Source organism: Melospiza georgiana, chromosome 1, assembly GCF_028018845.1.
Source record: "Melospiza georgiana isolate bMelGeo1 chromosome 1, bMelGeo1.pri, whole genome shotgun sequence".
Taxonomy (NCBI): domain Eukaryota; kingdom Metazoa; phylum Chordata; class Aves; order Passeriformes; family Passerellidae; genus Melospiza; species Melospiza georgiana.
In genome coordinates this window covers 127,913,002-127,935,694 of record NC_080430.1, presented here as the reverse complement: position 1 = coordinate 127,935,694, position 22,693 = coordinate 127,913,002, and the positions used below count along the sequence as shown (strand labels likewise).

At 35.8% G+C, this 22,693-nt stretch overlaps 1 protein-coding gene across 1 annotated transcript in view; it reads left to right on the top strand.

The window, feature by feature from the left end:
- The window catches only part of EMC2 (ER membrane protein complex subunit 2), a 37,441-nt gene that overhangs the window by 1,924 nt on the left and 12,824 nt on the right, over positions 1 to 22,693 (top strand). Inside the window, exons 2-6 of the mRNA XM_058022609.1 lie at positions 4,110 to 4,223; positions 4,867 to 4,931; positions 9,130 to 9,215; positions 11,985 to 12,042; positions 22,602 to 22,687. Of these exons, the coding sequence (XP_057878592.1) occupies positions 4,110 to 4,223; positions 4,867 to 4,931; positions 9,130 to 9,215; positions 11,985 to 12,042; positions 22,602 to 22,687 (409 nt within the window). The remainder of the gene's footprint in view (positions 1 to 4,109; positions 4,224 to 4,866; positions 4,932 to 9,129; positions 9,216 to 11,984; positions 12,043 to 22,601; positions 22,688 to 22,693) is intronic.

Genomic DNA, 22,693 nt, shown 5'->3' with positions numbered 1-22,693 from the left:
AATTCTAGGAATTTTATGTAGCTCATTTTGAATCTCTTTAAAATGCCTAATTTATGTGAAACTGGGGTATGGTTCATATGTCCTTTATATACCAGGCTTGTCTAAACAAGACATTTTATACTTATATATTGCTTAAATATGAATCTGCGATTCAAGGTTAGGAGAGAATAACATGTAACAAATGAAATAGTTTGTACCTTGCTTTGCTTTTCACTCAGGTTCTTTGAGACAGAGGTAGGAATTAAATTTTTTTAGGTACCTGCATGGTACAGGTGGTTAGGAAAGATAACTGAAAATAACTGTGTTTTCCAGTGTGGAAGCTGTGGTTTTTATTTTTTATCTCTTTACTTTGTTCCTGTATGTCAAGCTTTAAAGTGTGTTTGGAAATCTGTGTAGCAGGAAAATATCTTGTTTAACTTTATGGTCTTGATCGATGGACTTAGATGACCCAATACCACAGAGCGCTGTGGTATTGAAAGAGAACTTTATATGTTGCTGTGTAACATATATTTTACAGTAAAGCTCATTTACTTGAGACAAAGGTGGTATGTTGATCCTTTCTTTTTTTTTTTTTTTTAGTACTGGTTGTAATTATTCTAGAGAAAATGGCATATTTCCTGCTTCCTTCATAAATAAAAGAGTTAGAAACAATGTGGAGTGACAGGAAACCAAAAACTGTGGGTGTAGCCATGGAGTGTGATGTAGTAGGTTTGCACATCACTTGGTACCTGGTGATGTGTAGCCTCTTACTAGGACTTTCTTAAGCTATGTAGAACTTTGTAGAATAAATATTTATCATATTTTCAGTGATACATGAAAGATTAATTTGTCCCATGAATGGAAATATTTAAAAAAGCAAACACCTGTGTAACTTCATTTTAGCAGCAGGTTTTTGGAGTACACAAATGTAAAACTAGCACAATCTGCAAACAGGCAGCAGTTCAAGAACTATTAAAATAACAATTAACTTTCACAGAAGATGCATCTGACATTGTCAGAATTGGACAGAACGAGCCAGGTTTTCTTTTCTTAACCTTGCACAGCAGCATAATGATGTTAAACACATCACACGCTGCTGAAGGGAAGCGGTGCCTTTCAGCTGTCACTGCTGAACTTTTTGGGGATCTTTGAGTGCTGTCACAGCAATTCTTGTTTCAGTCAATTATTCTCTTAAGTGGTTATCAAAATGAAAAAGAGAAAGGAATGGCATATTCTTTAAACTAGCTTTCTTTTGATATAAGTTGAAAAAGTGAAGAGGTATTTTTTTTAGATTTTTATTAGCTCTGAATGCCTCTTGCTTAAGTTCTCTGTAACATTAAATTAGTACTGCTGCTTTCTGTATTAAAAATTGCACTCCTTAAAAATTTTCATTACTATGTTCATGTGAGACTTTTTTCAAGGAACTCTTTGTCATTTTGGAAAATATCATAAAATGCTTTATAAGATGAAGTTTACCAGTGTTTGTATTTCTTGCAAATATGTGTATCTGGGAACATGTTATATACAAAAAAAAAAAAAATCCAAATTAATTTAGAAACTGAGAACTTCTGTTTTTAATGTTTGGTGGCAAACTTTCTTTCTGTGACTTAGAAACAGAATTCATATTGATTTTGTATGGCAAGTCTCTAGGAAATAGGGAACAGCCTAGCATTTCATCTCTGTAATAATCTATGTGCAATTAACTGCTTCTGATGTGGCTTTGTTGTGTTCTGTGCTGTCTTTGCTTTCTTTTAGCTGTTCCTAATTTTCAGTTGTAATCAAAGGGTCAGATCAGTTTCCTCTGGGTTTTATGTATGGATTTTTGGGATTACAGCAGGCAAAGGTGAGATGCTGTTTTTTTTTTTTTAATTGAAGCCCTTTTGACAGCAGAGTTGCCAGGATTTGAGGCAGCATCTGCAGCACCCAGAGTGATGGCTGTGCCTCTGCCTGCACCTGCCACATGAGAGTGCACAGAGGTGGGCTGTGGGTGAAGGTTTGGTGTCTGTAACAGAGATGTCAATATACAAATGAGCTCTGGAAATACAATGGCTGTGGGGTCCCTGAGTGGCTGCTGTGGTAGCTGCAATATACCAAGGTGACGTTCTGGAGTTTGCAATTTCTGTCTACCCCAAAGTGATGATTTCCTTCATTTCATCAGGTGCTTTTAGATATCAAGAAAACTATGATCCAATTCATCAGTGAAAGTGTAGGTACTTATAGGAGGATTATTTCATATCTGGTTGCTCAGGCCAAAGGAGCTGGCACCTTCCTGGACACAAAAGTGAAATACAGGTTGTGTCCCTTGGCTTGCGTGGTTTTGGGCAAACGCCAACATTGTCCTGAGCCTCCCTTCCCCAGACCTTGTAACATTTTGATTTACACGTGCCATGGGTGCCAATTTAGAAAACCCCAAATCTAAAACAAATGTATCAATTGTTCAGCACCAGCCTATAGGTGACCGGAGAAGTTTTAATTAAAACGTGGACATTTCTATACCTTACTTGGTTTTTTCTTCTAAAATCTGTAATTGTGTCTCCCCAGCCTTTTATTATGTCTCCAAGACTCAAGTTATTATTGTTCGACTCTTTGATAGATTTCTTAGTAAAAGATTCATTTTTTGACAACATTGTAAATAGACTTGTATAATTTTACTGCAGTTCTTAGTGTTTTGTTTCTTCTACCTTTTACATAAAATTCAGTATTTTTAAAATCAGTAAATGTTTTGTTCATCAGCTGATGTTCTATTCTTTGTCCTAGAACTTTTTTTTCCATTGCTGTAAATGTTGGACTTGTGTGATGAATGGTAGATGTACCTTCTGTTAATACATAATTCAGACACTATTCCATTTGGAATCACACTGGAATGAAGGCATTGATAATTTCCAAGTAAATGAGTGGGTGGAAATCAGACAGCTTATTTATTTTTAGGCGTTTAGCTTGTCAGCTTTTGTGAATGTTTGTGTTCACTCACATTCTTGCCGTCTAACGTTGAATTTCCAGGGACCATCATATGTCTAGAACCATTCAGCTTTGCCCATGTATATGAAATGTAACCCTGTGGTGGTTTTGGTTGAATTTCAAAACACAAAATGTAGCACAATAACAGTCTTATGAGCGATCTGAGATCACTTCAGGTAGATGGAACAACTTTTAGTGCTTAATTTTTAACTGTCATTTACATTAACTCTGTGTTTTGAAGTGCAAGAAAAACTGGCAGTGTTTAGATCTATCGCTGTATTTGTTTTTCCAGATGTTGTAAAGTTTTAGAAAAATACTAGCAACAGTTATCCTGGTACCCTCTTATTACTAAAACCACTATCTAGTAATGAAAACTATTTTCCTTAAGTTTTCTCAAAATTTGTTCTTGTGTATAGAACAGCTATACTTATATAAATGTATGTGCATATAAAATCACATTCTTAGCAATTTCCTGGTCTAGAGGATAAATAAAGCTCAGGCAAGGTAGTGTTCTCTACCTGACTTAATGAATCTGTCTGCTCTCTTGGAGATCTTAAATGTACTCTTGAAACAAAAATCTTAATAATAAAATAAGCTGTCATTTCTACCTTGCCTAGGTAACTAGTGATATTTTTTGTACCTTTGGACACTTCCCTCGTGTAGAAAGCCTTCACATCCATGTGTACTTTTATTGAAGCTCCTTTCTCTAGGAATGTGTAGATTCCTTTCAGAGGGGAAGTTCTATTGTTTTTCCTAGAATTTCAAGTGAAAATTTATCCACCTGTAGCAGAAATGCAATTTTAGTGTTGTCTGTAGATGTGTGAAACTAATCAGGAGAAATCTCTTGTAGCCTCTCTTACCTAAAAATGGATAAACTTTATTATTTATTGGATAACTAGGTATACATTTTTTTACTTCATGTGTTACTGTCCCTTCTGAGAGACTGCTAACTTAGAATTTGAATTGATAATGTTAGAGCATGAGCATAGTTTGGGTAATAAGGTTTCAAAGATCTGTTCTCTAGTAATTTTTTAATTTTAGCAGAAGTCACTTTTGTAGCTCTGTTGCTCTTTAATCCCATTCTTCAGATGTGTGTCTTATTGATCATATGCACTTTCAAATGCCATTACTATCTGAAAATCTCAGTTGTTTTTTTGCCCCTTTGCCCACAGAAATGCGTGATAAAATGAGGAAATGGAGGGAAGAAAACTACCGAAACAGTGAACAGATAGTGGATGTTGGAGAAGAGTTAATTAATGAATATGCATCTAAACTTGGAGATGACAGTGAGTGAACAATTACTATTTTAAAAGTTACCTTGTCTGATTCAGTTTTCGTTTTTCAGTCTTATTTTAGTTAACAGCCTTTATATGGTCTTCCAGTATGTGCTGATGTTGATGAAGTATATATTGCTTTCTTAGTCTAATAGGCTTCCAGAATTCCAAGTGCTTATTTCTTCCCCAAATGTGGGCTGCAGTGAAAACAGCCCTAAAAATTACATTATAGAACTGTTAGCTTGCTATATTAGTATTTAGACTGCAATGTGAAAACTGAATTTGAAACTATTACTAAGATATTATTTGCATGATTTTCTGTTCATCAACACTGTGACAGAAATTGAAGCAAGTCCTCACAGGGATCTGTCTAGAACATGGCAGTTAGGATGTTGGGAAAAATAGAGAATTAGACCTTTCTTGCCTTTCAAGATGTCAGAAAGTACTTTGGCACTAAAAGCGCTAAATTGCTTAAATAAGTTGTTGATTAATTCCAGCAGTTTCTTAATTTGTTCATGTTTCAGCCATGATTTGTGGGAGTAGAAGAGGAAAAATGTACAGACAGAAATTAATCCTGTTTACATGATAGGTGCTTCCTATTATCTTAAACAAACCCCAAACCAATTATCTGCACTTATTGTCTCTTTGTGTCCAGTTTGGATAATTTATGAGCAGGTGATGATTGCTGCCCTGGACTGCAGTCGAGATGATTTGGCATTGGTAAGTTTTCAAATGACTTTTCTTTCACACTGTATGTATTCATCCTGGGTGTCTCTTCCAGATAGTTTTCTGGAAGTTACAGCATATTCTGAACTCCAGAGCTGGGACTGGTAGAAAGAATATCTATCAAGAAATGCACAGCTATGAAGAAACTGCCACCACCTACCTCCTCTAAGGCATAACTTTTGTTTAGACAGATCACATCTCTTCCAATAGCCATGAAAATATTTACAGCTATTCTGGTATGGGCTAAAGGTCAAGAATAATATTGAGGTTGCCATATTTTACAGAGAGTGTTTGTTTATTGAAAATCTCTCAAATTATATTGGTTTTCTGAATGTTTTGAGGTAAAATGACCCATCTTACATATATTATATGTCATGTTGGCTACCCTGAAAGAAAATCACATATTGGAGCAGGTCTTCAAGATTAATATGAGCTGCACTGCATAGTGTGTAAGGAAAGGCTGTGTTAAATCTTAGGAAAGCCAAAAATGATTTCTGAATACTGATGGAAAGTAAGGTATAAAGAAGGTGGGCACATATTTTCATAGGTGTGCAACAAAGACAAGTGTGAGACATAAGCTGTAACAAAGGCAATTCCACTTACATATTATGAAAAATTTAGTGAATTCTTTATGACAAATGGCACATTGAAGCTATGGAATCTCCTTTGGAAATGCTTAAAAATAGATAGGTATATGGCTCTGCACTCCCTTGGAAACTGGCTCTGTTTTGAGTGGGGATTTGGAGCAGGTGGTCTCCAAAAGTTCATTGCAATCCATGTTGTTTGGTGATTGTTGGTAAAAATATTGTTAATGGATATTTGAGTCAATTTTTATGCAAATTTATTTGAATGATATAAATAAGAATTGAGATAGAATTAACTTACTTTGAACTATAACCTGTTTGTTAAATTAAAAACAAAAAAAGCCACTGAAACAAACAAACAGAACAACCCAGTCAGCTTAGCTGATCCTTGAAAGGCAAAATCAGGAAGATGCAAAAGTTTGTGTTACAGGAAAATGTTAATAATCTTTTCACCGCTCTTTCACAAAACAGTCAGAAGAAAACAGAGGCTTACCTTGTGCCCTGAATGCCATCAAGCTTGAGCTTATTCTAAGTGAAAAGCCATTTTCAGGGCTCCAGGTCTTTCACTGCAACTGCTCCTCCAGTGCCTTGTTCTCCATCAGATGACAAAATACCTCATAAAATCTTTGAGATTTGTGTGATGTCATTTGGGTAAAACTGAATTCAAGGAGGGTGAAGATAGGCAGAGCTAGATAGGGTTATCTCACCATATATATATATATATTTATATATATATATATAAATGGAATATGCTGGAAAATGTAGTACAAGACTTTGAACTTGTGAACCCACTGAACTTCCCTCTCTTTTGTCCCTCAGAAGAAAATACTGTTGTAGTATAGCTGTTTGTTTAAACAAAAACAAATAGACTTACTGTTTAAATAAATACATTTCTGTGTCCTGATTTATATGTAAAACAGATTTGGTCTTTATTTTCAGGGTCTTTTAAAGAAGACTTTCACAAAATTGTTGACGGAGCCAGTGTTGAAAGATCAGTTGTGAAACGTTCTTTGTTTTTACTAACCCTTGCAGGGAGTTTAAATTTCAGTGTCTGCCCTTTAAGGAATATTGCTTGAGATGAGAGAATGCAACATTTGGTATGCAGCTTGGAAATGAGATTAAAAGCATAGGTGGAAACTTAGAGGATTTTATTTTTAATTTGATTGATTTATAATAAATAAGTAGTTAATTCGAACAAGTTAACATCATCTGTGGCATTTTACTAGAGCTGTACCTCCAAAGTAGACAAACAGCTTTGGCTCTTCTGTTTTTTTAGCAGTGAGAGTTTGACAGCTGGGATGCATTTTGCTTGGGGGATAGGTATTGTCTACTCCAAATGAGAAGCTGAGGTAGTTTTCAGAGTGATTTCTTTGACTTTAGTCTTTTATTTTCCTTTCCTTAATCATTACTTTGTCCTTTCTGTCCTGCACCAAAACCCCATGTGTACTGCGTGCCCCTGCTGTAGCCAGCCAGTTGGTTCACACAGGTGGTTTAGTGTAATCACCTATTGTTGGCAGCACTTGCATTACCAGTGTCTTACCTGCTGAAGTCCAGGTTTATATTTCTCTGCCTTTGTCTGATGTTTAAAAAGTCAGAAAGCAAATGAAGTGCAAGTTGAAATTTCACATGCAAATTGTGTTTGCCGTTGTAACTGAGAGAATTCTGAGAGAAAATCACAAGTAGATTACAGACATGGTGCAAAACCAGTCCTCAATAAAATAAATTATTATGGAGAACAAGTCCCAGTTTAAAAAGAGGACATTCAGTGCTGCTGAGTCCAGAACATTTTGAAGATGATAGCTGGTGTAGTTTAGTCATATGCTTTTGGTTTTATCAGTGTTACAGTGAGTTGTTCATGACTTTCCTACAACTTTTTCTGTCCCTTTATTGTGTCTGATAGCTTAATCTACAGTTCATTTTGACCACTGGACTGCTGTGTTTAGTTGAGTAATGGTTGTGTAGTGAGATCTAATGTGAACAATTCTCATCTTGCATTACTCCTGCACTTGAGCACTACTTTCATATTGTCAGTGAGGATTTTTTAGGTGTAAAAGTCCATCTACAGATTGTGGACTTAAGTATTGTAATTGTTGGGGTTTTTTTATTTGTACTTTTTTTGAGAAAAATACTACATGTGTTTATAAAAGTCACTGTCTTCCAGGGTTCACTGATCACTAGACCACAGGATGGATTTATTGTATGCAAAAGTTTTTTTTAAAGTGTACAAGGTTGTCAGGGTTTTAAAAGCTGGAGTGAATCTACTTTTCTGGAGTTTTATATAATTTCTTCTGTCTCTTAAGAATTTTCAGAGATTAGTTCTGTCATCATGTAACATGCTGCTAAGTACGTGTAGTTTTTTATGACTAGAGCAACAGCAGTTCACCTAGATATCACTCAAAGTGCCAGTAAGCAATTTCTGTGCTAAACCTGAGCCTTTCTATGTGAAATTGCATTGTAAGGATCTTGGTTCTTTGCAAATTAAGTTGATTTTGATGCAAGTAGTCTGTTCTTGCTTGAGGCTAAGCATCACAACTTTGGTCACTGTTGCTTTTCTCTCTTCTATTTCTTAGCATCTGGGAGAGATGAGAATATTCCTCTTGGATGTGCTTTAGCAACCTGGTTTTCTGCAAAAACAAAGAGGGATCCTACTGATTGCTGCTGATTTGTACTTTGTCCTTTGACCATTGGATTTGATGAGATGGAGCAGATTATGTGGATAGGCCTCTGTTCTTCAGAACCTTATGTCTGAAGAACAAGTTTCTAAGTTGTGTTGCATAAATAAGTGCCTGGAAGAGGATTCAGTGTGAAGCTTTTAATGTGATGCACACCACTGGTCTGTTTTGAAAGCCTGTGGACTGTCCTGCCTCCCACTGTCATGAGTCAGCTGGGAACTTCACAATGCTATTTAGCCAATCCATGATGTTGGTATGAGTTAGCTTGCTGTGGGGAAGTTGTGACTCAGTCCCTCTACCAAACGTCCTCTGCTAATCCAGAAAAATCTGCCTGGGATGAATTCTTTTTATCCAGCTCAGGTGTCTCATTGATTTCAGGAGTTAAAAATTATGCCTTGTCTGCCAGCAGCCTGTACCCAAGCCAGTGGCAAACATTTTCTTTGGATTTCAAAGTTTTATTTTAAAAATAAACACAGAGCATTGTGTTAGTATAGTTTGTTCCATTGTGAAATATCCATTTATTAAAGAAGTATCACTTAAGGTCTCAATGTCTTTGTTTTTTTTACTGTCTTGTGTTACTGTGGGGCAACTAAATAGAATTCAAGGTTTAATAGTGTCAGAGCTGTTTTAGTAGGAGATTTAGTGTAATTTTCTGGGCAAATAACTATTTCAAAGGAGGCCTGAGCATCTAATGCCCTGTATGGAAGATACTTCTTAAAATCAGTCATCTAACATACAGAATTTCAGTTTCCAGCCTTCTGTTTGTCAATGCATTTTATTGCTTGTTTCAAAAATTGGTATCTACTTTTACTCACAACTGGCATGGCAGACAGTTGAATTATGAGCGAAGGCCTTTTTTTTCTGATTTTTTTTTTCTTCTTCTAGCTTCTGTGAAGATAATTATATTCACAATAGTATTTCTGGTTCTTTGTGTAGTTTTGTCTTCAGGAGCTGAGGCGGCAGTTTCCTGGAAGCCACAGAGTTAAACGATTAACTGGAATGAGATTTGAAGCCATGGAAAGGTAAAACCTGAATTTTAAAAAATGTACTTCCTCTCTGAACGCAATGTTTGCTCTTTCTTAAAAAAACATTCAGCCATTGCAGAATGGCAAAATAATGCTGGGCAGTTTCTTTATAGCAAATAACAGTGTCCATGATCATATTAAGATTTTTAGACATCTGTATTGCGGTTTTGCGGGTACTGTGCAGTGTTTCATTTTGCAATCTTCCCATCAGAGATCATAGATTAGAAGGATCTCTTACTTCACAGCATAAACCATTATACTGCACAGTAGAACACAGCACAGTTTTTTGGCAAATTCTGTGAGGCCTAGGTTTCATCTCAGAGAGCTAGGGCAGCATGTGAAAATCAGTGCCACCAGTTTTTTTGCTTCAACTGTTCTTCTGTACTCCTGATTACTGCAGGGTGTAGCTCTTTACCCTTCTTTCCTAAATGTGGGTAAATGAACTTGAAAAGGATTAAATCTATAGAGTTTGTTACAGAAAGAGATCAAACAACAAACAGAATTGAATGGCTGAACATAAAATTCAGACTGACCTTTTTGAAATATCATTTGGAAGGGTTATAACATACTAAGTTCAACAGAAATTACTAAAATAATGAACAGATCTTGCACCTTTCCATATGAATGACCTCAGGACTTGAGGATTAACTTTATTGTACACATTTCTCCTTGGATACATCTTTGTTGCCAACATTCTGTTCTGTAGCACTTGTCTTGGGTGTTAAGAATGACTTCCAGTGCATTTGAATGGTAGGAAATCTGTTCCATGCCACGTTTTGCACAAAGTTGGTGAGTTGGGAGCCTTTGGGCCATCTTGATAAAAAGGAATTGGAAGCACTGCCTAAATGCTTTTTTAAAAGATATTTACTTAGCATATGTTCTTCATCCATTACATTCGTGCAAAATTAGCTTTGAAAATGATATTTGATATGAAACACTGATAAATGTCCATTGCTTGGATCCAGAGTGAATAAATGGACTCCATTCACAGGAGCTGTCTCAGGGCAGCCCGATGCTCTGTTTCACACTCACTTTATATAAGGTGCATATTTTTGAAGAATTTCCATTAAACTTAGCTCTCTTGTCTTCATTTTATATATGATAGGAAGACAGAGCATTACAGCAGTTTTTCCCCCTTCCTGAAACCTGTTCAGAAGTACAATGGATCATAATTCTGTTCAGGCTTATGTGTCTGCATTAAAGATGTTACTGCATGGGACCTGATCTTTGTGGGAGATGAGTGCTGCACAGACATCATGTGTGGTTTCTCCAATAAAGCACTATTGAGATCAGAGTATCAAGGAGCAGAGAAAGTAACAAAACCCGAAGTTTTGTGTCCGTGGGTTTTCTCTAGAAGTCAGAGCAGAAAGAGGCTTCAGCTTGGGGTTGTTTTGAACAGGAACCCATCTGCAGGTGCTCTAAACCTTGCCCCAGAGGAATGTGTCTGTCTTCCCCGACTTAAAAAGAAATATTTAGGCTGCAGGCATCATGTTTCACTTCAACTGAAGTGAATTTACTAAATTCTAAGTGACTTGTAGGATCTAGGGAGGATCCTGCTTTCCCCGACAGGAAAAGGAAACAGTGAAGACCATTCCTATAGACTGGGACATCCTCTAGGCACTTGCTAATAAAAAGAATAACGTTCTGGAACTTCACCATGTAAAGCTGGGATTATGGCCATCAGATTCAGTCTTCTAAACGCATTTGACAAAGCAGCAACTAAGAGAGAACACAAATAACCCATTTTACAGCACGTCTGCTCAAGTCTGCAGCAGTTGCCTTCTGCTTGTTTCTGCTTTTGTGCTTCCTTTCACAGTAGTTCCTACACCTTAGGGTAGCTGGAGTGGACAGCTGAGCTGTGGTAGCATCAGCAGTGCTTAGGGAACAGGGCAAGTCTGTAAATGAGTGTCTAAGGTGATGTCTAAGGAATGTGGAGCATCAGAAGTCCATCAGTACTATCTCTGACAAACTGCTTCATGCTTGTCAAACTACGCATGAAGACACAATGTATGCCCATGTTCTGTGGCGATAGCACAACAGCTGTGTAGTGAAATGTGGTTTGAATTGAATTATTTCATTTATTGGGACCGTGTACACAGCTGACTGAACACACAGAGTTGTTTCCCAGAAGGTTTGAAGTGCTCATAGCACCTGAAGTAACCTGTTTCAAGCACACTTCAGATAGCAGAATTAATTTTTTTCAGATAGCAAATAATAAAAGTGGGAAATGGTGGAAAATATTTTCTGTTAAGATTTGTGTTATAATCTGTGGTAGACTCCTATAGGAGTCTTTCCAGTTTCCTGTATGCAGCTACTTACACTTTTTAAAGTCACAACAGAAGGAACTTTACATGAAGTTTCAAGTTACAACAATGAAGTGGAATGTCATTATTTTGGATGGCTTTTCAAATTTTGGAGTTTCTGTTTCTTGGGAGATGTGAAAGGAGGAGTAGGGATGTGATGGTTGAACCTATTCAGTAGACATGAAGAGAACAGGCAGGAGAGTGAGATGCTGGGTGTAAAATATCCAAGTTGCTCCTGAAACAGTATTTCATGAAGCAATTTCCATGTGTTTTTCTTAATCGGTGACAAAAAATACTGCTGTTTATACTAAGCACTCTCAAAATAATTTTCTATAAATACAATTTGCTTAGCATATGTATATTATATTTCAGTACAAAAAATGCAGGAGGGTTATTAGCTATTGCAGGGAGAGTCAGAAGTTCTGTATTAGCAGAAATAAATGTGAATGATTTCTTTGTGCAGGTATGATGATGCTATCCAGTTATACGACAGAATTTTACAGGAAGATTCAACTAATACAGTAAGTTTAAAAGATAATTCTAAACTGCACTGATGCGTTGTTTGAAATTGTGACTATATTTTATGTTTCAATGTGGAAAAATGTATCTGTATTGCTGTATTTGTTTCCTTTAGTTTTATGTTAAAATAACCAATGTTACCATTTCATAATGGGAAGATGTGATCTAATACTTTCTTAAACACTGATTTTAGGAGACAGATTATAATTAGTGATCTTTCCAGAAGTCTTAGTGGTGTTTAGAGCTGGGCCTTTCAACTCTTTCACTTCCCAGAATATAGAGTATTTAAAAGACTAATATAGTGTGTCACGTCTTCTATGCTTCTGTGCATAATCTTACTTAAGGATTAACTATTAATACACTCAGGTACTGCTTGAATAGCAGTTATTTTGATTCATGTCTGGGACATTTTACTAGCTCTTGAATCAAAATGCATAAAGCATGCCAATTGCATAAAACAAAATGTGAGACAGACTGTACTGTTCTTCTAAGCATTTTTTGAATACTGTTTGTAAAAGCCACTGTGAGCTATTAGCTGACAAAATAGAAGTCTAGAGAAACTCGTAGCAATATATTTTCATTGATGTTATTTCCCTCAAGGATAAAACTTGAAATATGAAGAAACTATGGAGTTTCAGATTTTTTATAACCTAGATATTTATTGGAAAATAAATAAAATATTATTAATCATTGAGTGTATGTTACTTGGTTTTGAGGAGCTGTCTGTTGGGTAAACTTCTGGGTAATTGTAATACTTGGACTATTTCAGGTGTTTTGGCAATCTCATGTTAATCTTCCTAGGTGCCAGTTGACCTTGCCTTGGTCAGCTTATTTTATGTGGTCTGCTATTCAGGAGGGGAAAATCCACAGAAACATTTTGAGCACTTGGACACCAGTGATTGGTTGGAGGCTGTCTGTTAGCAGTGCTAGAACTCACAGATTTTGTGCAGGGGTAGAAGGAACTATTTCAGTTCTTCACTGTTCTTTTTCATTCTCTCTGAAATAGTAGAAGCTTGAGCTCAATGAGTTTTGAACACAAGATGCATAGGTGTCCATAGTAAATGGTGGATTTTATCACTGCATGGCCCAGAAAGTTTGACATGAAATCTTCAGAGTCGTGTTGGACCCATATGGAACCCATTTGCAGTGAAATCACAGAATGGGTCACCTTGGTACATGTTTTATGACCTTTTGCTGACACCAGTGGGAAATGGAGCACCATATTACAGTGGCTTTTATGGACCACAGATCTTTGAAGTATGCATTTTTGGCAGTTTTACTTTTTGCTCATCTCAGCATAGCTAACATCACCTGAGGGCTTTGTTGGATGGCATTACAAAACAAAATTATATTTAAATAAGTAAAATGCATGATTGTTCCTTTATTTGAGTTTTCTCCATAACCAAATCATAAAGATCTAAATATTACAAAATCATTGTAATATTTAGAAGCAGATGTTGTAAATATTAGAACAATTGTGTGGTTGAAGTTCTTAATTCTAATAATAGAATTAGAGAATGTTAAATGCAAAGGAATCTTCCTTGTTATATAACTAGAATTGGTTGGGAAAGGCTTGCATGTCAAGAGTGAAAGTTAAGTAAAAAGTTTTGGTAAGTTGTCATGTGTAGATTTCTTTGTGTCATTTACCTGTTAATTATTTCCATGCGCACATGTGGCTGCTGTAGGAAAATAAATATTTCAGGATTTTAGAAAAGCAACTGTTGCTGAGTTTGTCTTGGCATTCACCTAACTTTATAGAAATTTCTTCTGGTCTGCTGACACATGGAGTTGCTTATATGCATTAAATGTTTTGGCAAGTGCTTTAAGTGAAACATTGACATTTGTTCACACAAATCATGTAAAACTCATAGCTTGCATTGACTGATCAAAAGGTAGCAAGGAAAAAGATTTTTCCAAAAAATTCCTTCTTTTAGACACATAGCAGAATTTTCCATTATAAAAAGTAAAGTTTGAACTCAAATTATGTAATGGACATTTACACTTTCATGTGAAGTTTTGTTGCTGAAATTACATTAACAGTAATTACTTAATTTCTTAGGATAGAATTCAAAATGGTCTTTATTTTTTAAAATCGGATCATCTCTTAAGTTTTCTCTCACTCTACACTTACTTTCTGAAAAAGATGACTCATTTGACAATGGAACAGTGTTAATGTCACCTCAGAGATTTTGTTTCATTTTTCAAAGCATGTAGATGTTGAGTCATAGCCTCTTTTCTAAAGACTTTAATGAGTGAAATGTGACTCTTGTGAAATGCATAGCTTGCACACATTTCAATAGGGTGAGAATTAGAATCTTTTCCATTCTTGTCTGTTTTGGTTGAAAGATGGTCAAACTGACAAATTCCTCTTATTAAGGCTGCATATTATTTTCTATCATAAGGCCCTTATATTAATTAAAATTTCATGTAGTGTCCAATTGAAAATGTTTATAGTGATGCAGAACATTGACTGATTTATTTGTAGATCTTCAGATAAAATGCTTATTCTGTTTCTCAGAACAAAATAAAAGAGAGTTATTGATTTTTTTTAGTAGCATTGGTAGAAAGGGTTTTTCTGTTTGCTTTTGCTCTTTATGTATTTCATTGAGAAGTCCTTATCCTGCTCTGCTTTGGAGGAAAGTCTTTTAGTTAGACAGCTAAATATTTTTAATTAGTTGGGCTCTTTTTGAGGTGATCTGTTCAGCAGAGCAGAAAAGCTTGTTGACGAGAAAGGAAATTGATTTCATGTATTCCAGACTTATATTGGAGTCTAACCTGCTTCTGTCATCCTAGTGCACCTGCAGTGTTTCTCTTGATTATTCAGCTCAGCCATCAAGAAAATTGCAGAGCACTTGGTCAACACCAGGGGAAAATGAGATAAGGCACAAAGTTCTGCCTTAATTCTAATCCATAGAATCTGAAGTCTTTATTACGATAATTCTTCAGCTGTTTTTCTTGACATTTTTCAACGAAGCTTTTCATGCAAGAAACTGTCTGCTTCCTTAGCTTAGAACATAGTGGATAGTCTCATTACCATCATGGGTTTAGTAATATAATTGTGTGAATATAATTGTGTGAATTTAAAATTTTTGTAGTAAGGCAGTGTTCTCATCAACTCTGTTGTTTATAGGAGTGGACAGGAACAAGTGTATGCATATGGTCACATGCAGTTACCCTTTTTCTTATTATTTTGAGATTCTTTTTGTAGATGAGCTGGACATATTTCAGAAGAGGCAGAGGAGGTGGTTGAAGACCTCTGGAAATCCAGAATACTGGAAGGATTCAGAGCAATATCTTACTACTTAGTGTCATGCAAATAGACAGCAGTTATATACAATGAATATCTGAGTGCATCTCTTTCTGTGACTGTGCATTACTGCCTTCTAGACTGTATGGGTAACCTTTCTTTCCCTACCTCCTTGTCTCCACTAATAAGATGAGAATAATGAGCACTAAATTTGAGCACTGGATACCTGTTTATCATCTGAACTGTGATATTCCTTAAAACTGCTGCAGTAGCTGTGAATTAATTTTTAACAGGGACCTCCTGTGGAGATCTTGCAGCTTTGTACATTTATCTATAGGTTGCTCTGAGCTGCAAGAGGGAAAACTGCTCACCCAATGAAACATCTACTAAAGTGCTGAATTTTCTGAGGTGATGTGTGTTTCCTTAAATATATTTGCCACACTTCCAGGAAAGACAGAACTAGACCTGAACATAGGTGTGTACAGTGATAGTTTTAAAGGGAGTTGAAAAAGATAGCTTGGCACTGACTAACACAGGATGAAGTTGGTGAGAGTTGTGAAGAATGGCTGCTACTACTACAGTTAGTTCCAACTGAGGGCTCATGGGGACGTTGGGAATGCACTATGTGGTCCTAAAAAAATGGAGTTTTTGGTTTTGACACAGCATCATTTAACATTGCAGGGTAAATCTTTTTTTGCCTTACGTTCAGTCATGATCGGTGAAGTGAGAGAGCAGAGTGCATTCCACCATTTGTCCCATGTTTTGTGTGCATAGCACTTTTAAATGTTGATGGAGATTTTGTCTCTTGAAATTTAAGTATTTGAGAACAGAAGAGCAGCTGTACTGTAGTTGTGGCAAAAGTCCATTTTACTTGTCCTGGGTCTGGCAGATACCAGAAGTGTATAAGAGCAGAGCAATGACAGTATGCTGTGGTCTGTTCTGCCAGGTGCTATTCATCTTCATGTTGCAGTTTTCCTGTGCCAGAATTGTTAACTCTCTTTTTAATAGCTTTTCATGAAATTTCTGCATAGATGTATTTTTAAACTTGCTTAAGTTTGCCATGCCTACATCTACAATATAATTGAGAAATCAAATGTTATTTTTAATAGATAAAAATCTATTAATCTACAAATCTCCCATTTGTGGTTTTTATTCCATTCCCACACCTTCAATCTAACAATTTTATTTAATGCCTCTGAATTTGCCTGTTACTGTTAGCAGTTGTTTTCACTTTATTAATACTCATCACTTTAGGGATTTTTTGTGCTTTTCTTCCCTCTAAGCTAAGAAGTCCTAATGTGCAGCTGTTCTTGTTGCCATTCTGTGCCTCAAAACTCTGCTACTGTTCTCTGTGTCATTTCTGTGGTTTTTCCTATATTTGGGTGGGAAATGAGGGGACTGAATGGCAGTCAATATTAGAAATGCAGGAGCATTATGGACTTACAAATAACAGTGATGCCACGGATGTGTCTCTTCTGTATTCTTTTCGGATCGCTCCAATATCACAGTATTTTCAGTTTAAGGTTTTGGGGCAGGGTTTCTTGATTTTTTAAGATGGTTTCTGGGCACTGAATTGATGTTTTATATAACTGTTTATTGCAAGTCCAGTGTTTCCCTCCTAACCAGACAAACTCAGGTTTTTTGTGTACATTAAATTAGTGTTGTTTGACCCTATATGCAGCCATTTATGTAGATTAAATTTCACGGGTCGTTTTATTGTCCTGGTAGAAGTACTCATTATGATTAATTATTGTGAATGCTATTCTTTGGAGTTGTCTTTTGTTCTTTACACTTAAATAAGTCCTTATCAACATTTAACTTTACATCACTATTAGTTCCCTTGTTAGATCTCTTATCAAGAGTGCTGAGCAGTAGTTTTTAATACAGGTGATTCTGGGATTCTCAGTGCAGAGAACCCTTTTCTCTCTTTTATATCTTTTGACTTATTTATCCATGTGAAGACCTTCCCTTGTTAGGCTTTGGTAACTCCAGATTCCTTCAGAGCTTTCAGCTTCAAGGTGAGACATCTTGGTGAAATTATATTTTAAGTCAAAGATGACTTTTACATGGATCTTTATTCATCTACACTTAAGGACTCCTTGAAGAACTCCACTAGATAAGGGAAGCCTTACTTTTCTCTGTGTAAACTGTTCTTACTTTTTGTTGGTATGTAACATTTTTCATGTTTGCTAATTCCATGCTTTAGCTTTTCAGCCTGTACAGCTCCTACCCATTTGCTCTATGCTGGTTAGACTTTATAGGTTGTTTATTGGATACAAAAAGTTATGGTTTGTTTTGAGGTTGTCCCTAAAAGGGCAGCTTCAACCCAGTAGCTCTGTGCCTGCAAAGGTTTGCAAGATTTAACTGTCTTGCATTACTAACTTTGAAAAAAGTCTGGATTCTGGTAGAAATAAATTTGTTGTTGTGGTTGGTTTTGATTATGGGATGGTTTTGATAACGTGCTTTTTTGACCTCTGTGTAATTTTTCCCTGTATCTCAGTTGAAGCTGTTTACACTTCTGTTTTGATTTGCATATTACAATTTGAAGGAAAATATTTCAGTGGATCAAATTCTTAGACCAAATACACATTTTCTAAAATGTTAAAAGAAAAGAAAAAAATTCTTTTTAAGGTGAAAAGTATCATGTGTTAAATCATGTAGTAGTTATACAGATAAGAAATTCTTTCTTTCCTAGGGGTCTCAATCACTGACAATTCTCCTCCTAATACTTTCTTTAGAGCCATGAAATTTAGAACAATGTTAGACTCTCTGTTGGTATGTTTTATTAATGAAATGCAGAAGTTGATAAATGTTCAAGTCCTCACATCATTTTGAGTCTACTTAATGCTAATTAAAAAGAATCATGACAAATGGAGGATTAGTTCTTATGTCCCCCAGATTGGGGATTACTAGTCTTCAAAAGAAATACCTTAGAAAGGTTCACTCCTTAATAAATTTGTACATACTGAAGCAGCTTACTCCATATGATACTGATTCTTTAAGTATTTCTTTAAGATGCATATATCTTTTCATAAAGAATTATGGATTTACAGAATTAGCCAATAACCATTCTAGTGTTTTGCTTTAAACTCTGGAAAATTGAGGGGGAAATCTGTGTCACAGTATCTGTGTGTTCAAATTCTGCAGATCTTGTTACAGCACTGGAGGTTTTGCCTTTTCCTTTTTACTTAAGGTGGAAGGAGAAAGAAGATTGAGTTAATTTAGTTGAGGCTTGTTCTAGGAAGTCTTACTGTTGTGATGTGAAGAACTGAAATGGACCCCTTCAATGCTATTTTTAAAATTTTTGTCAATGTAATTGTTTGTGACTATTTTAGTCGGCTTCTTAGACATCAAAATAATTTCAGATCCCTGTATTTAAAAAATAATTTCTCAAGAATATTCTTGGTGGACTTGAAATTAATAATTGAACAAATCTGAACTCTCAATTTTGCAGTTTTTTAATATCTTTCAATAGGTCCCTTAAAAATAAGTTTGTGTTTTGAGATGTGAGGTTTTGGTGAAGAGGGCCTTTAACATAGTTGAATATGAAATTGCCTCGTTTTCTTTTATCAGCTGGTTGTAAGGCGGTTAATAAATAGGAAATATGGTATAAATGCTAGGTAAAGCTTCTGAAGAATTGGTGTGAGTCTGGCTTTACTTAACAAATAACTATTTTTGTATGCTAAAGTGGTTATTAGTGTTGGCAGCGGTTCTGTGCAGTAAAGCATTTTGTTTAATTTTTATGGGAATAAATAAAAATTGATGCTATGAGTGTAAATTGCCATTCGTTATGCAGTTGTCCTCTGGATTCTCAGGAAATGGTGTGAGCTCCAGCTCACAGAGCAGCACTTAATCTGACTCACACAGTGAGCTCAGGAGCAATATAAGTGAGAACAAGAATTAGATGTTTACAGCACACAAACTGTGGTCCATGTTTTGTTTGTAATGCAGGCCTTTTTGTATATATTTTTCTAAATGTACTGACTGCTGAAATTATTGAATTTTTTTAAAATTTAAAAACTGATAGACTTCATGTTTGAAAGAAACTAGGAATAGGAACTCAGATAAAAGAGTAGTTTGTAAATACCATTAAAAGCAACAGTAGTTTGTTTTCATGTCTTCATTTTTTCAGCTGTCATATCAATCCTGTGAATTACTGAAAACCTCTTTGCATATCTCTTGGCTTTATGACTTTATTCATGTAATGGAAAACGTTGAAATCTGGGTTAAAAAAAACTCTGCATTCTCACTGAATTCTTTCCAGTGCTTTTAAAAAGACTTTCAGAAATTCTGTGCTACTAGACAATATTATGTTCTTCCTCAGGATGTTAGCACTGTTTTGAGTGGCTGAGCCTCTCTTTTGTAAACTTGGAGTTCTGTGTAAATAAACTTATCTCCCAGCATTTTGAGGGTGAAGAGAGTGCAGATTTAAAGCCCAGATGTTGCTATATTTTTGGTGATGAGGAAGGTCGACAAAAAAGTTGTAAAAGTGTAATTTTGAATAAATTTCTTGGGATTTGGTGCAGCAGGGAGATTCTGTCAGATGTGAACGTAACTCATTTAATTCCTAAGTGCTACCGCCAGAATATGTTAATTGTGTCTAATGCTTTTGTCCTTGTTATTTGATTGCATTAGATTACATGCTTGCTATAGGTAAACATCAGTTTATATTTGTGACAAGAAATAGTTGTAGCTTTTCATAAATTAATGTCTGGAGGCTCCTGTGATTTATGTTACTTGTGAGTGCTGTGGTTAAGAAATAAAGCAGCTATGGAAAAAAATCTGTTTCCAGACTCTTTTGGAGGAGTGACTTGGATGCAATTGAAGAAGTTGCATTGGAAACAGAGAGTGACTTATGCAGACTGTTCCTGTTTGCCATTGCAAATTAAGTTTTCATATGCATTGATTGATTTTATATATTTAATAGATTATTTTCGTTCTCAAGGGTTTACTTTAATCAGCCCCTTGATTTCTTTAAATTTTGAGAATAACTGTGTTGTTAATCCAAGAGCTACATTTATAAAGTCAATAGTCTGTTACCTGCAAAAACCCTTCTGTCTTCCTAGGCTGTAATTACTTGATGCATTCCTTTGGCTGAGTACATTGTTATCCCCACTTTTCCTCTTTTCATGTTTCAGGCTCAGTGGGCTGTGTATAATGTCAGCTTTGGGTAGTGGGTTAACACTGCCCTGGTGTTCCCACCATAGAAGGGGTGACCTGCTTTACAATTGCTTTGAGAACTCCAAAAAATGTGACAGCAAACATTGGTTTGGTTGAGGTTTTTTTGTTTGTTATTTTGTGGTGTTATTTTGTTTTGCTTGTTACAGCAGCATGATAAACATGTGGGATTGTTCTTTTTGAATTTAAAGAAAATAAATTTAGTTATGCTGTTATTTTTAGAAAAGCAAAAATAAAAGAGAGTATGTTATTGTTACAGTAATAAATGTGTCAGCAGTTAAAATTTCCTGTTATGGCTTTTAGCCAGATGTCTCCCAGTAAAAGCAGAATGATGTATGTACCTTCACAGGTTGCAGTTGGAGAAAGAAGCAGTGGAAACCACACTTGTTGTGTTCTAATTTGGCCTCTGATTATTCTTCTCTCTGTCTGTGTCGTACATTTAGTCAGAAGGGTGAAATATTTTTTTTCCTCACTTGAATTGTTTTCTCTGAATTTCCATTGAATACTTATTTGTGAGGGAGATAAAGGGAATGAATTAAAAGGAAATTAATTAAATGTCAAAAGCATTTTTAGCTTTTCTGTTTTGGTGCTTGAAGTAATTTACCACTCTCTTGGAAGTAATTGATTTGCTCACAATGGATCAAAGGGTAAAAAATTATTTAGGAGAGTAGTTATGTTTAAAATGCTGTAAATATACAAGAACTTTTGTAGGGTATATGTGACTGTGAACTTAGGGTACATCATGAAGAAGGTTATTTCAGAGCTATCTGAAATTCAAAGATTAAAATTGTTCAATGTTTTGCTGAAGAGTTGTCCTATCAAGGCTTCTGAAAGATGATACCCAACTATATAAACTCTTTAGAAGATATGAAATAGAATGAGAGCTATGAAGGGGATAAACAGTGGGATTTAATTACTAGAGAAGTGTGCTTTATATTTTTTGTCACTAATATTATCTCATGGAGAAGTGGCAAACGAGGGTGTGTGTGTGTGTTGACATCATGGACACCAGACTGTTGTCTCATGTCTGACCACAGTAGTTTTGTCACCCAAGAGCATGGGGATTAGAGGCAAGGAAGGAGGCTGATGGCATTCCTTTTTGTGTTATGTTCTGCTGGAATTGTGTTTTCCTTCCATTTGGTCAGATTTCTGATCTGATGATTTTCAGGCTGGCTGAGGTGTACTGTTTGCTCCCAGCTGGGAAGATTCCTTTGTTTTGAAACACACCTCAGGTGTATGTTGATATTCAGTTGGTTTGAGCATGGTCCTGGTAACATCAAGGTCACAGGTTCAATCTCTGTGAGGACCATTCTCTTAAGAGCTGGACTCAATAAAATCCTCGTGAGTCCTGAAAACTGTAACCAGCATCATTTAGAAGCTGAATATTGGATTAAAGTACAGAATAATCAGCTATTACAATCCTCTATATCTTTCCTCCTTCTGGTCTCTGACGACTTTTATAGACTTCAAAATTTAAATACATTAAAATTCTTATAACTCATTTTTATGTTGTTTAAGTTGAATTACATTTTCTATCCACATATCAAAGTACTGCTCAGTTTTTGGCATTGAAATAGAGATTTTGTATTCCCTTTGCATTGCAGAGCCTACTTTGTGCTCCAAGAATGATGAGAGACTTGTTTAGGGAATTGGTGTGTATTTAGCATTAGTTAAAGGTGCCATTCAGCCCTTCAACAAGAATATTTTATAGTGGCAGAAAGCCATACTTACACAGGGACAACCAAGATGCCTCTGTGGGATTCTCTAGGACTCAGTCACCATTTCTTCTCTACAGTCACAGATCTTGTGAATGACAAGGTGGGGGTAGTTGGAATGGCTAAAGATTAGCATCCCCTGCTGTTTTGTAATTATCAGAATCTGGACAGTCATTTATTTGAATGAAATAATGCATACAGTTTGTGCCTCCAAAGAAAAGCATACATAATGTGATTGTAAGAAGAGATTTTCAGTCTCTCAGTGGGATGTGATAGGGTATGTTTATAAACCTCAACCTAGCAGTGTCTCTGCAGTGGAATTCCACTGGTATTGAGATAATAATTTGCACAGTCAAATTGCTTTCCTTACAAAAACCCAGGGAATTATGAGGCCTAATCCTTTATTAATGTCAACCCATAGGCAGCAAGAAAGCGTAAGATTGCCATTCGAAAAGCCCAGGGGAAAAATCTCGAGGCCATCCGAGAGCTGAATGAGTATCTGGAACAGTGAGT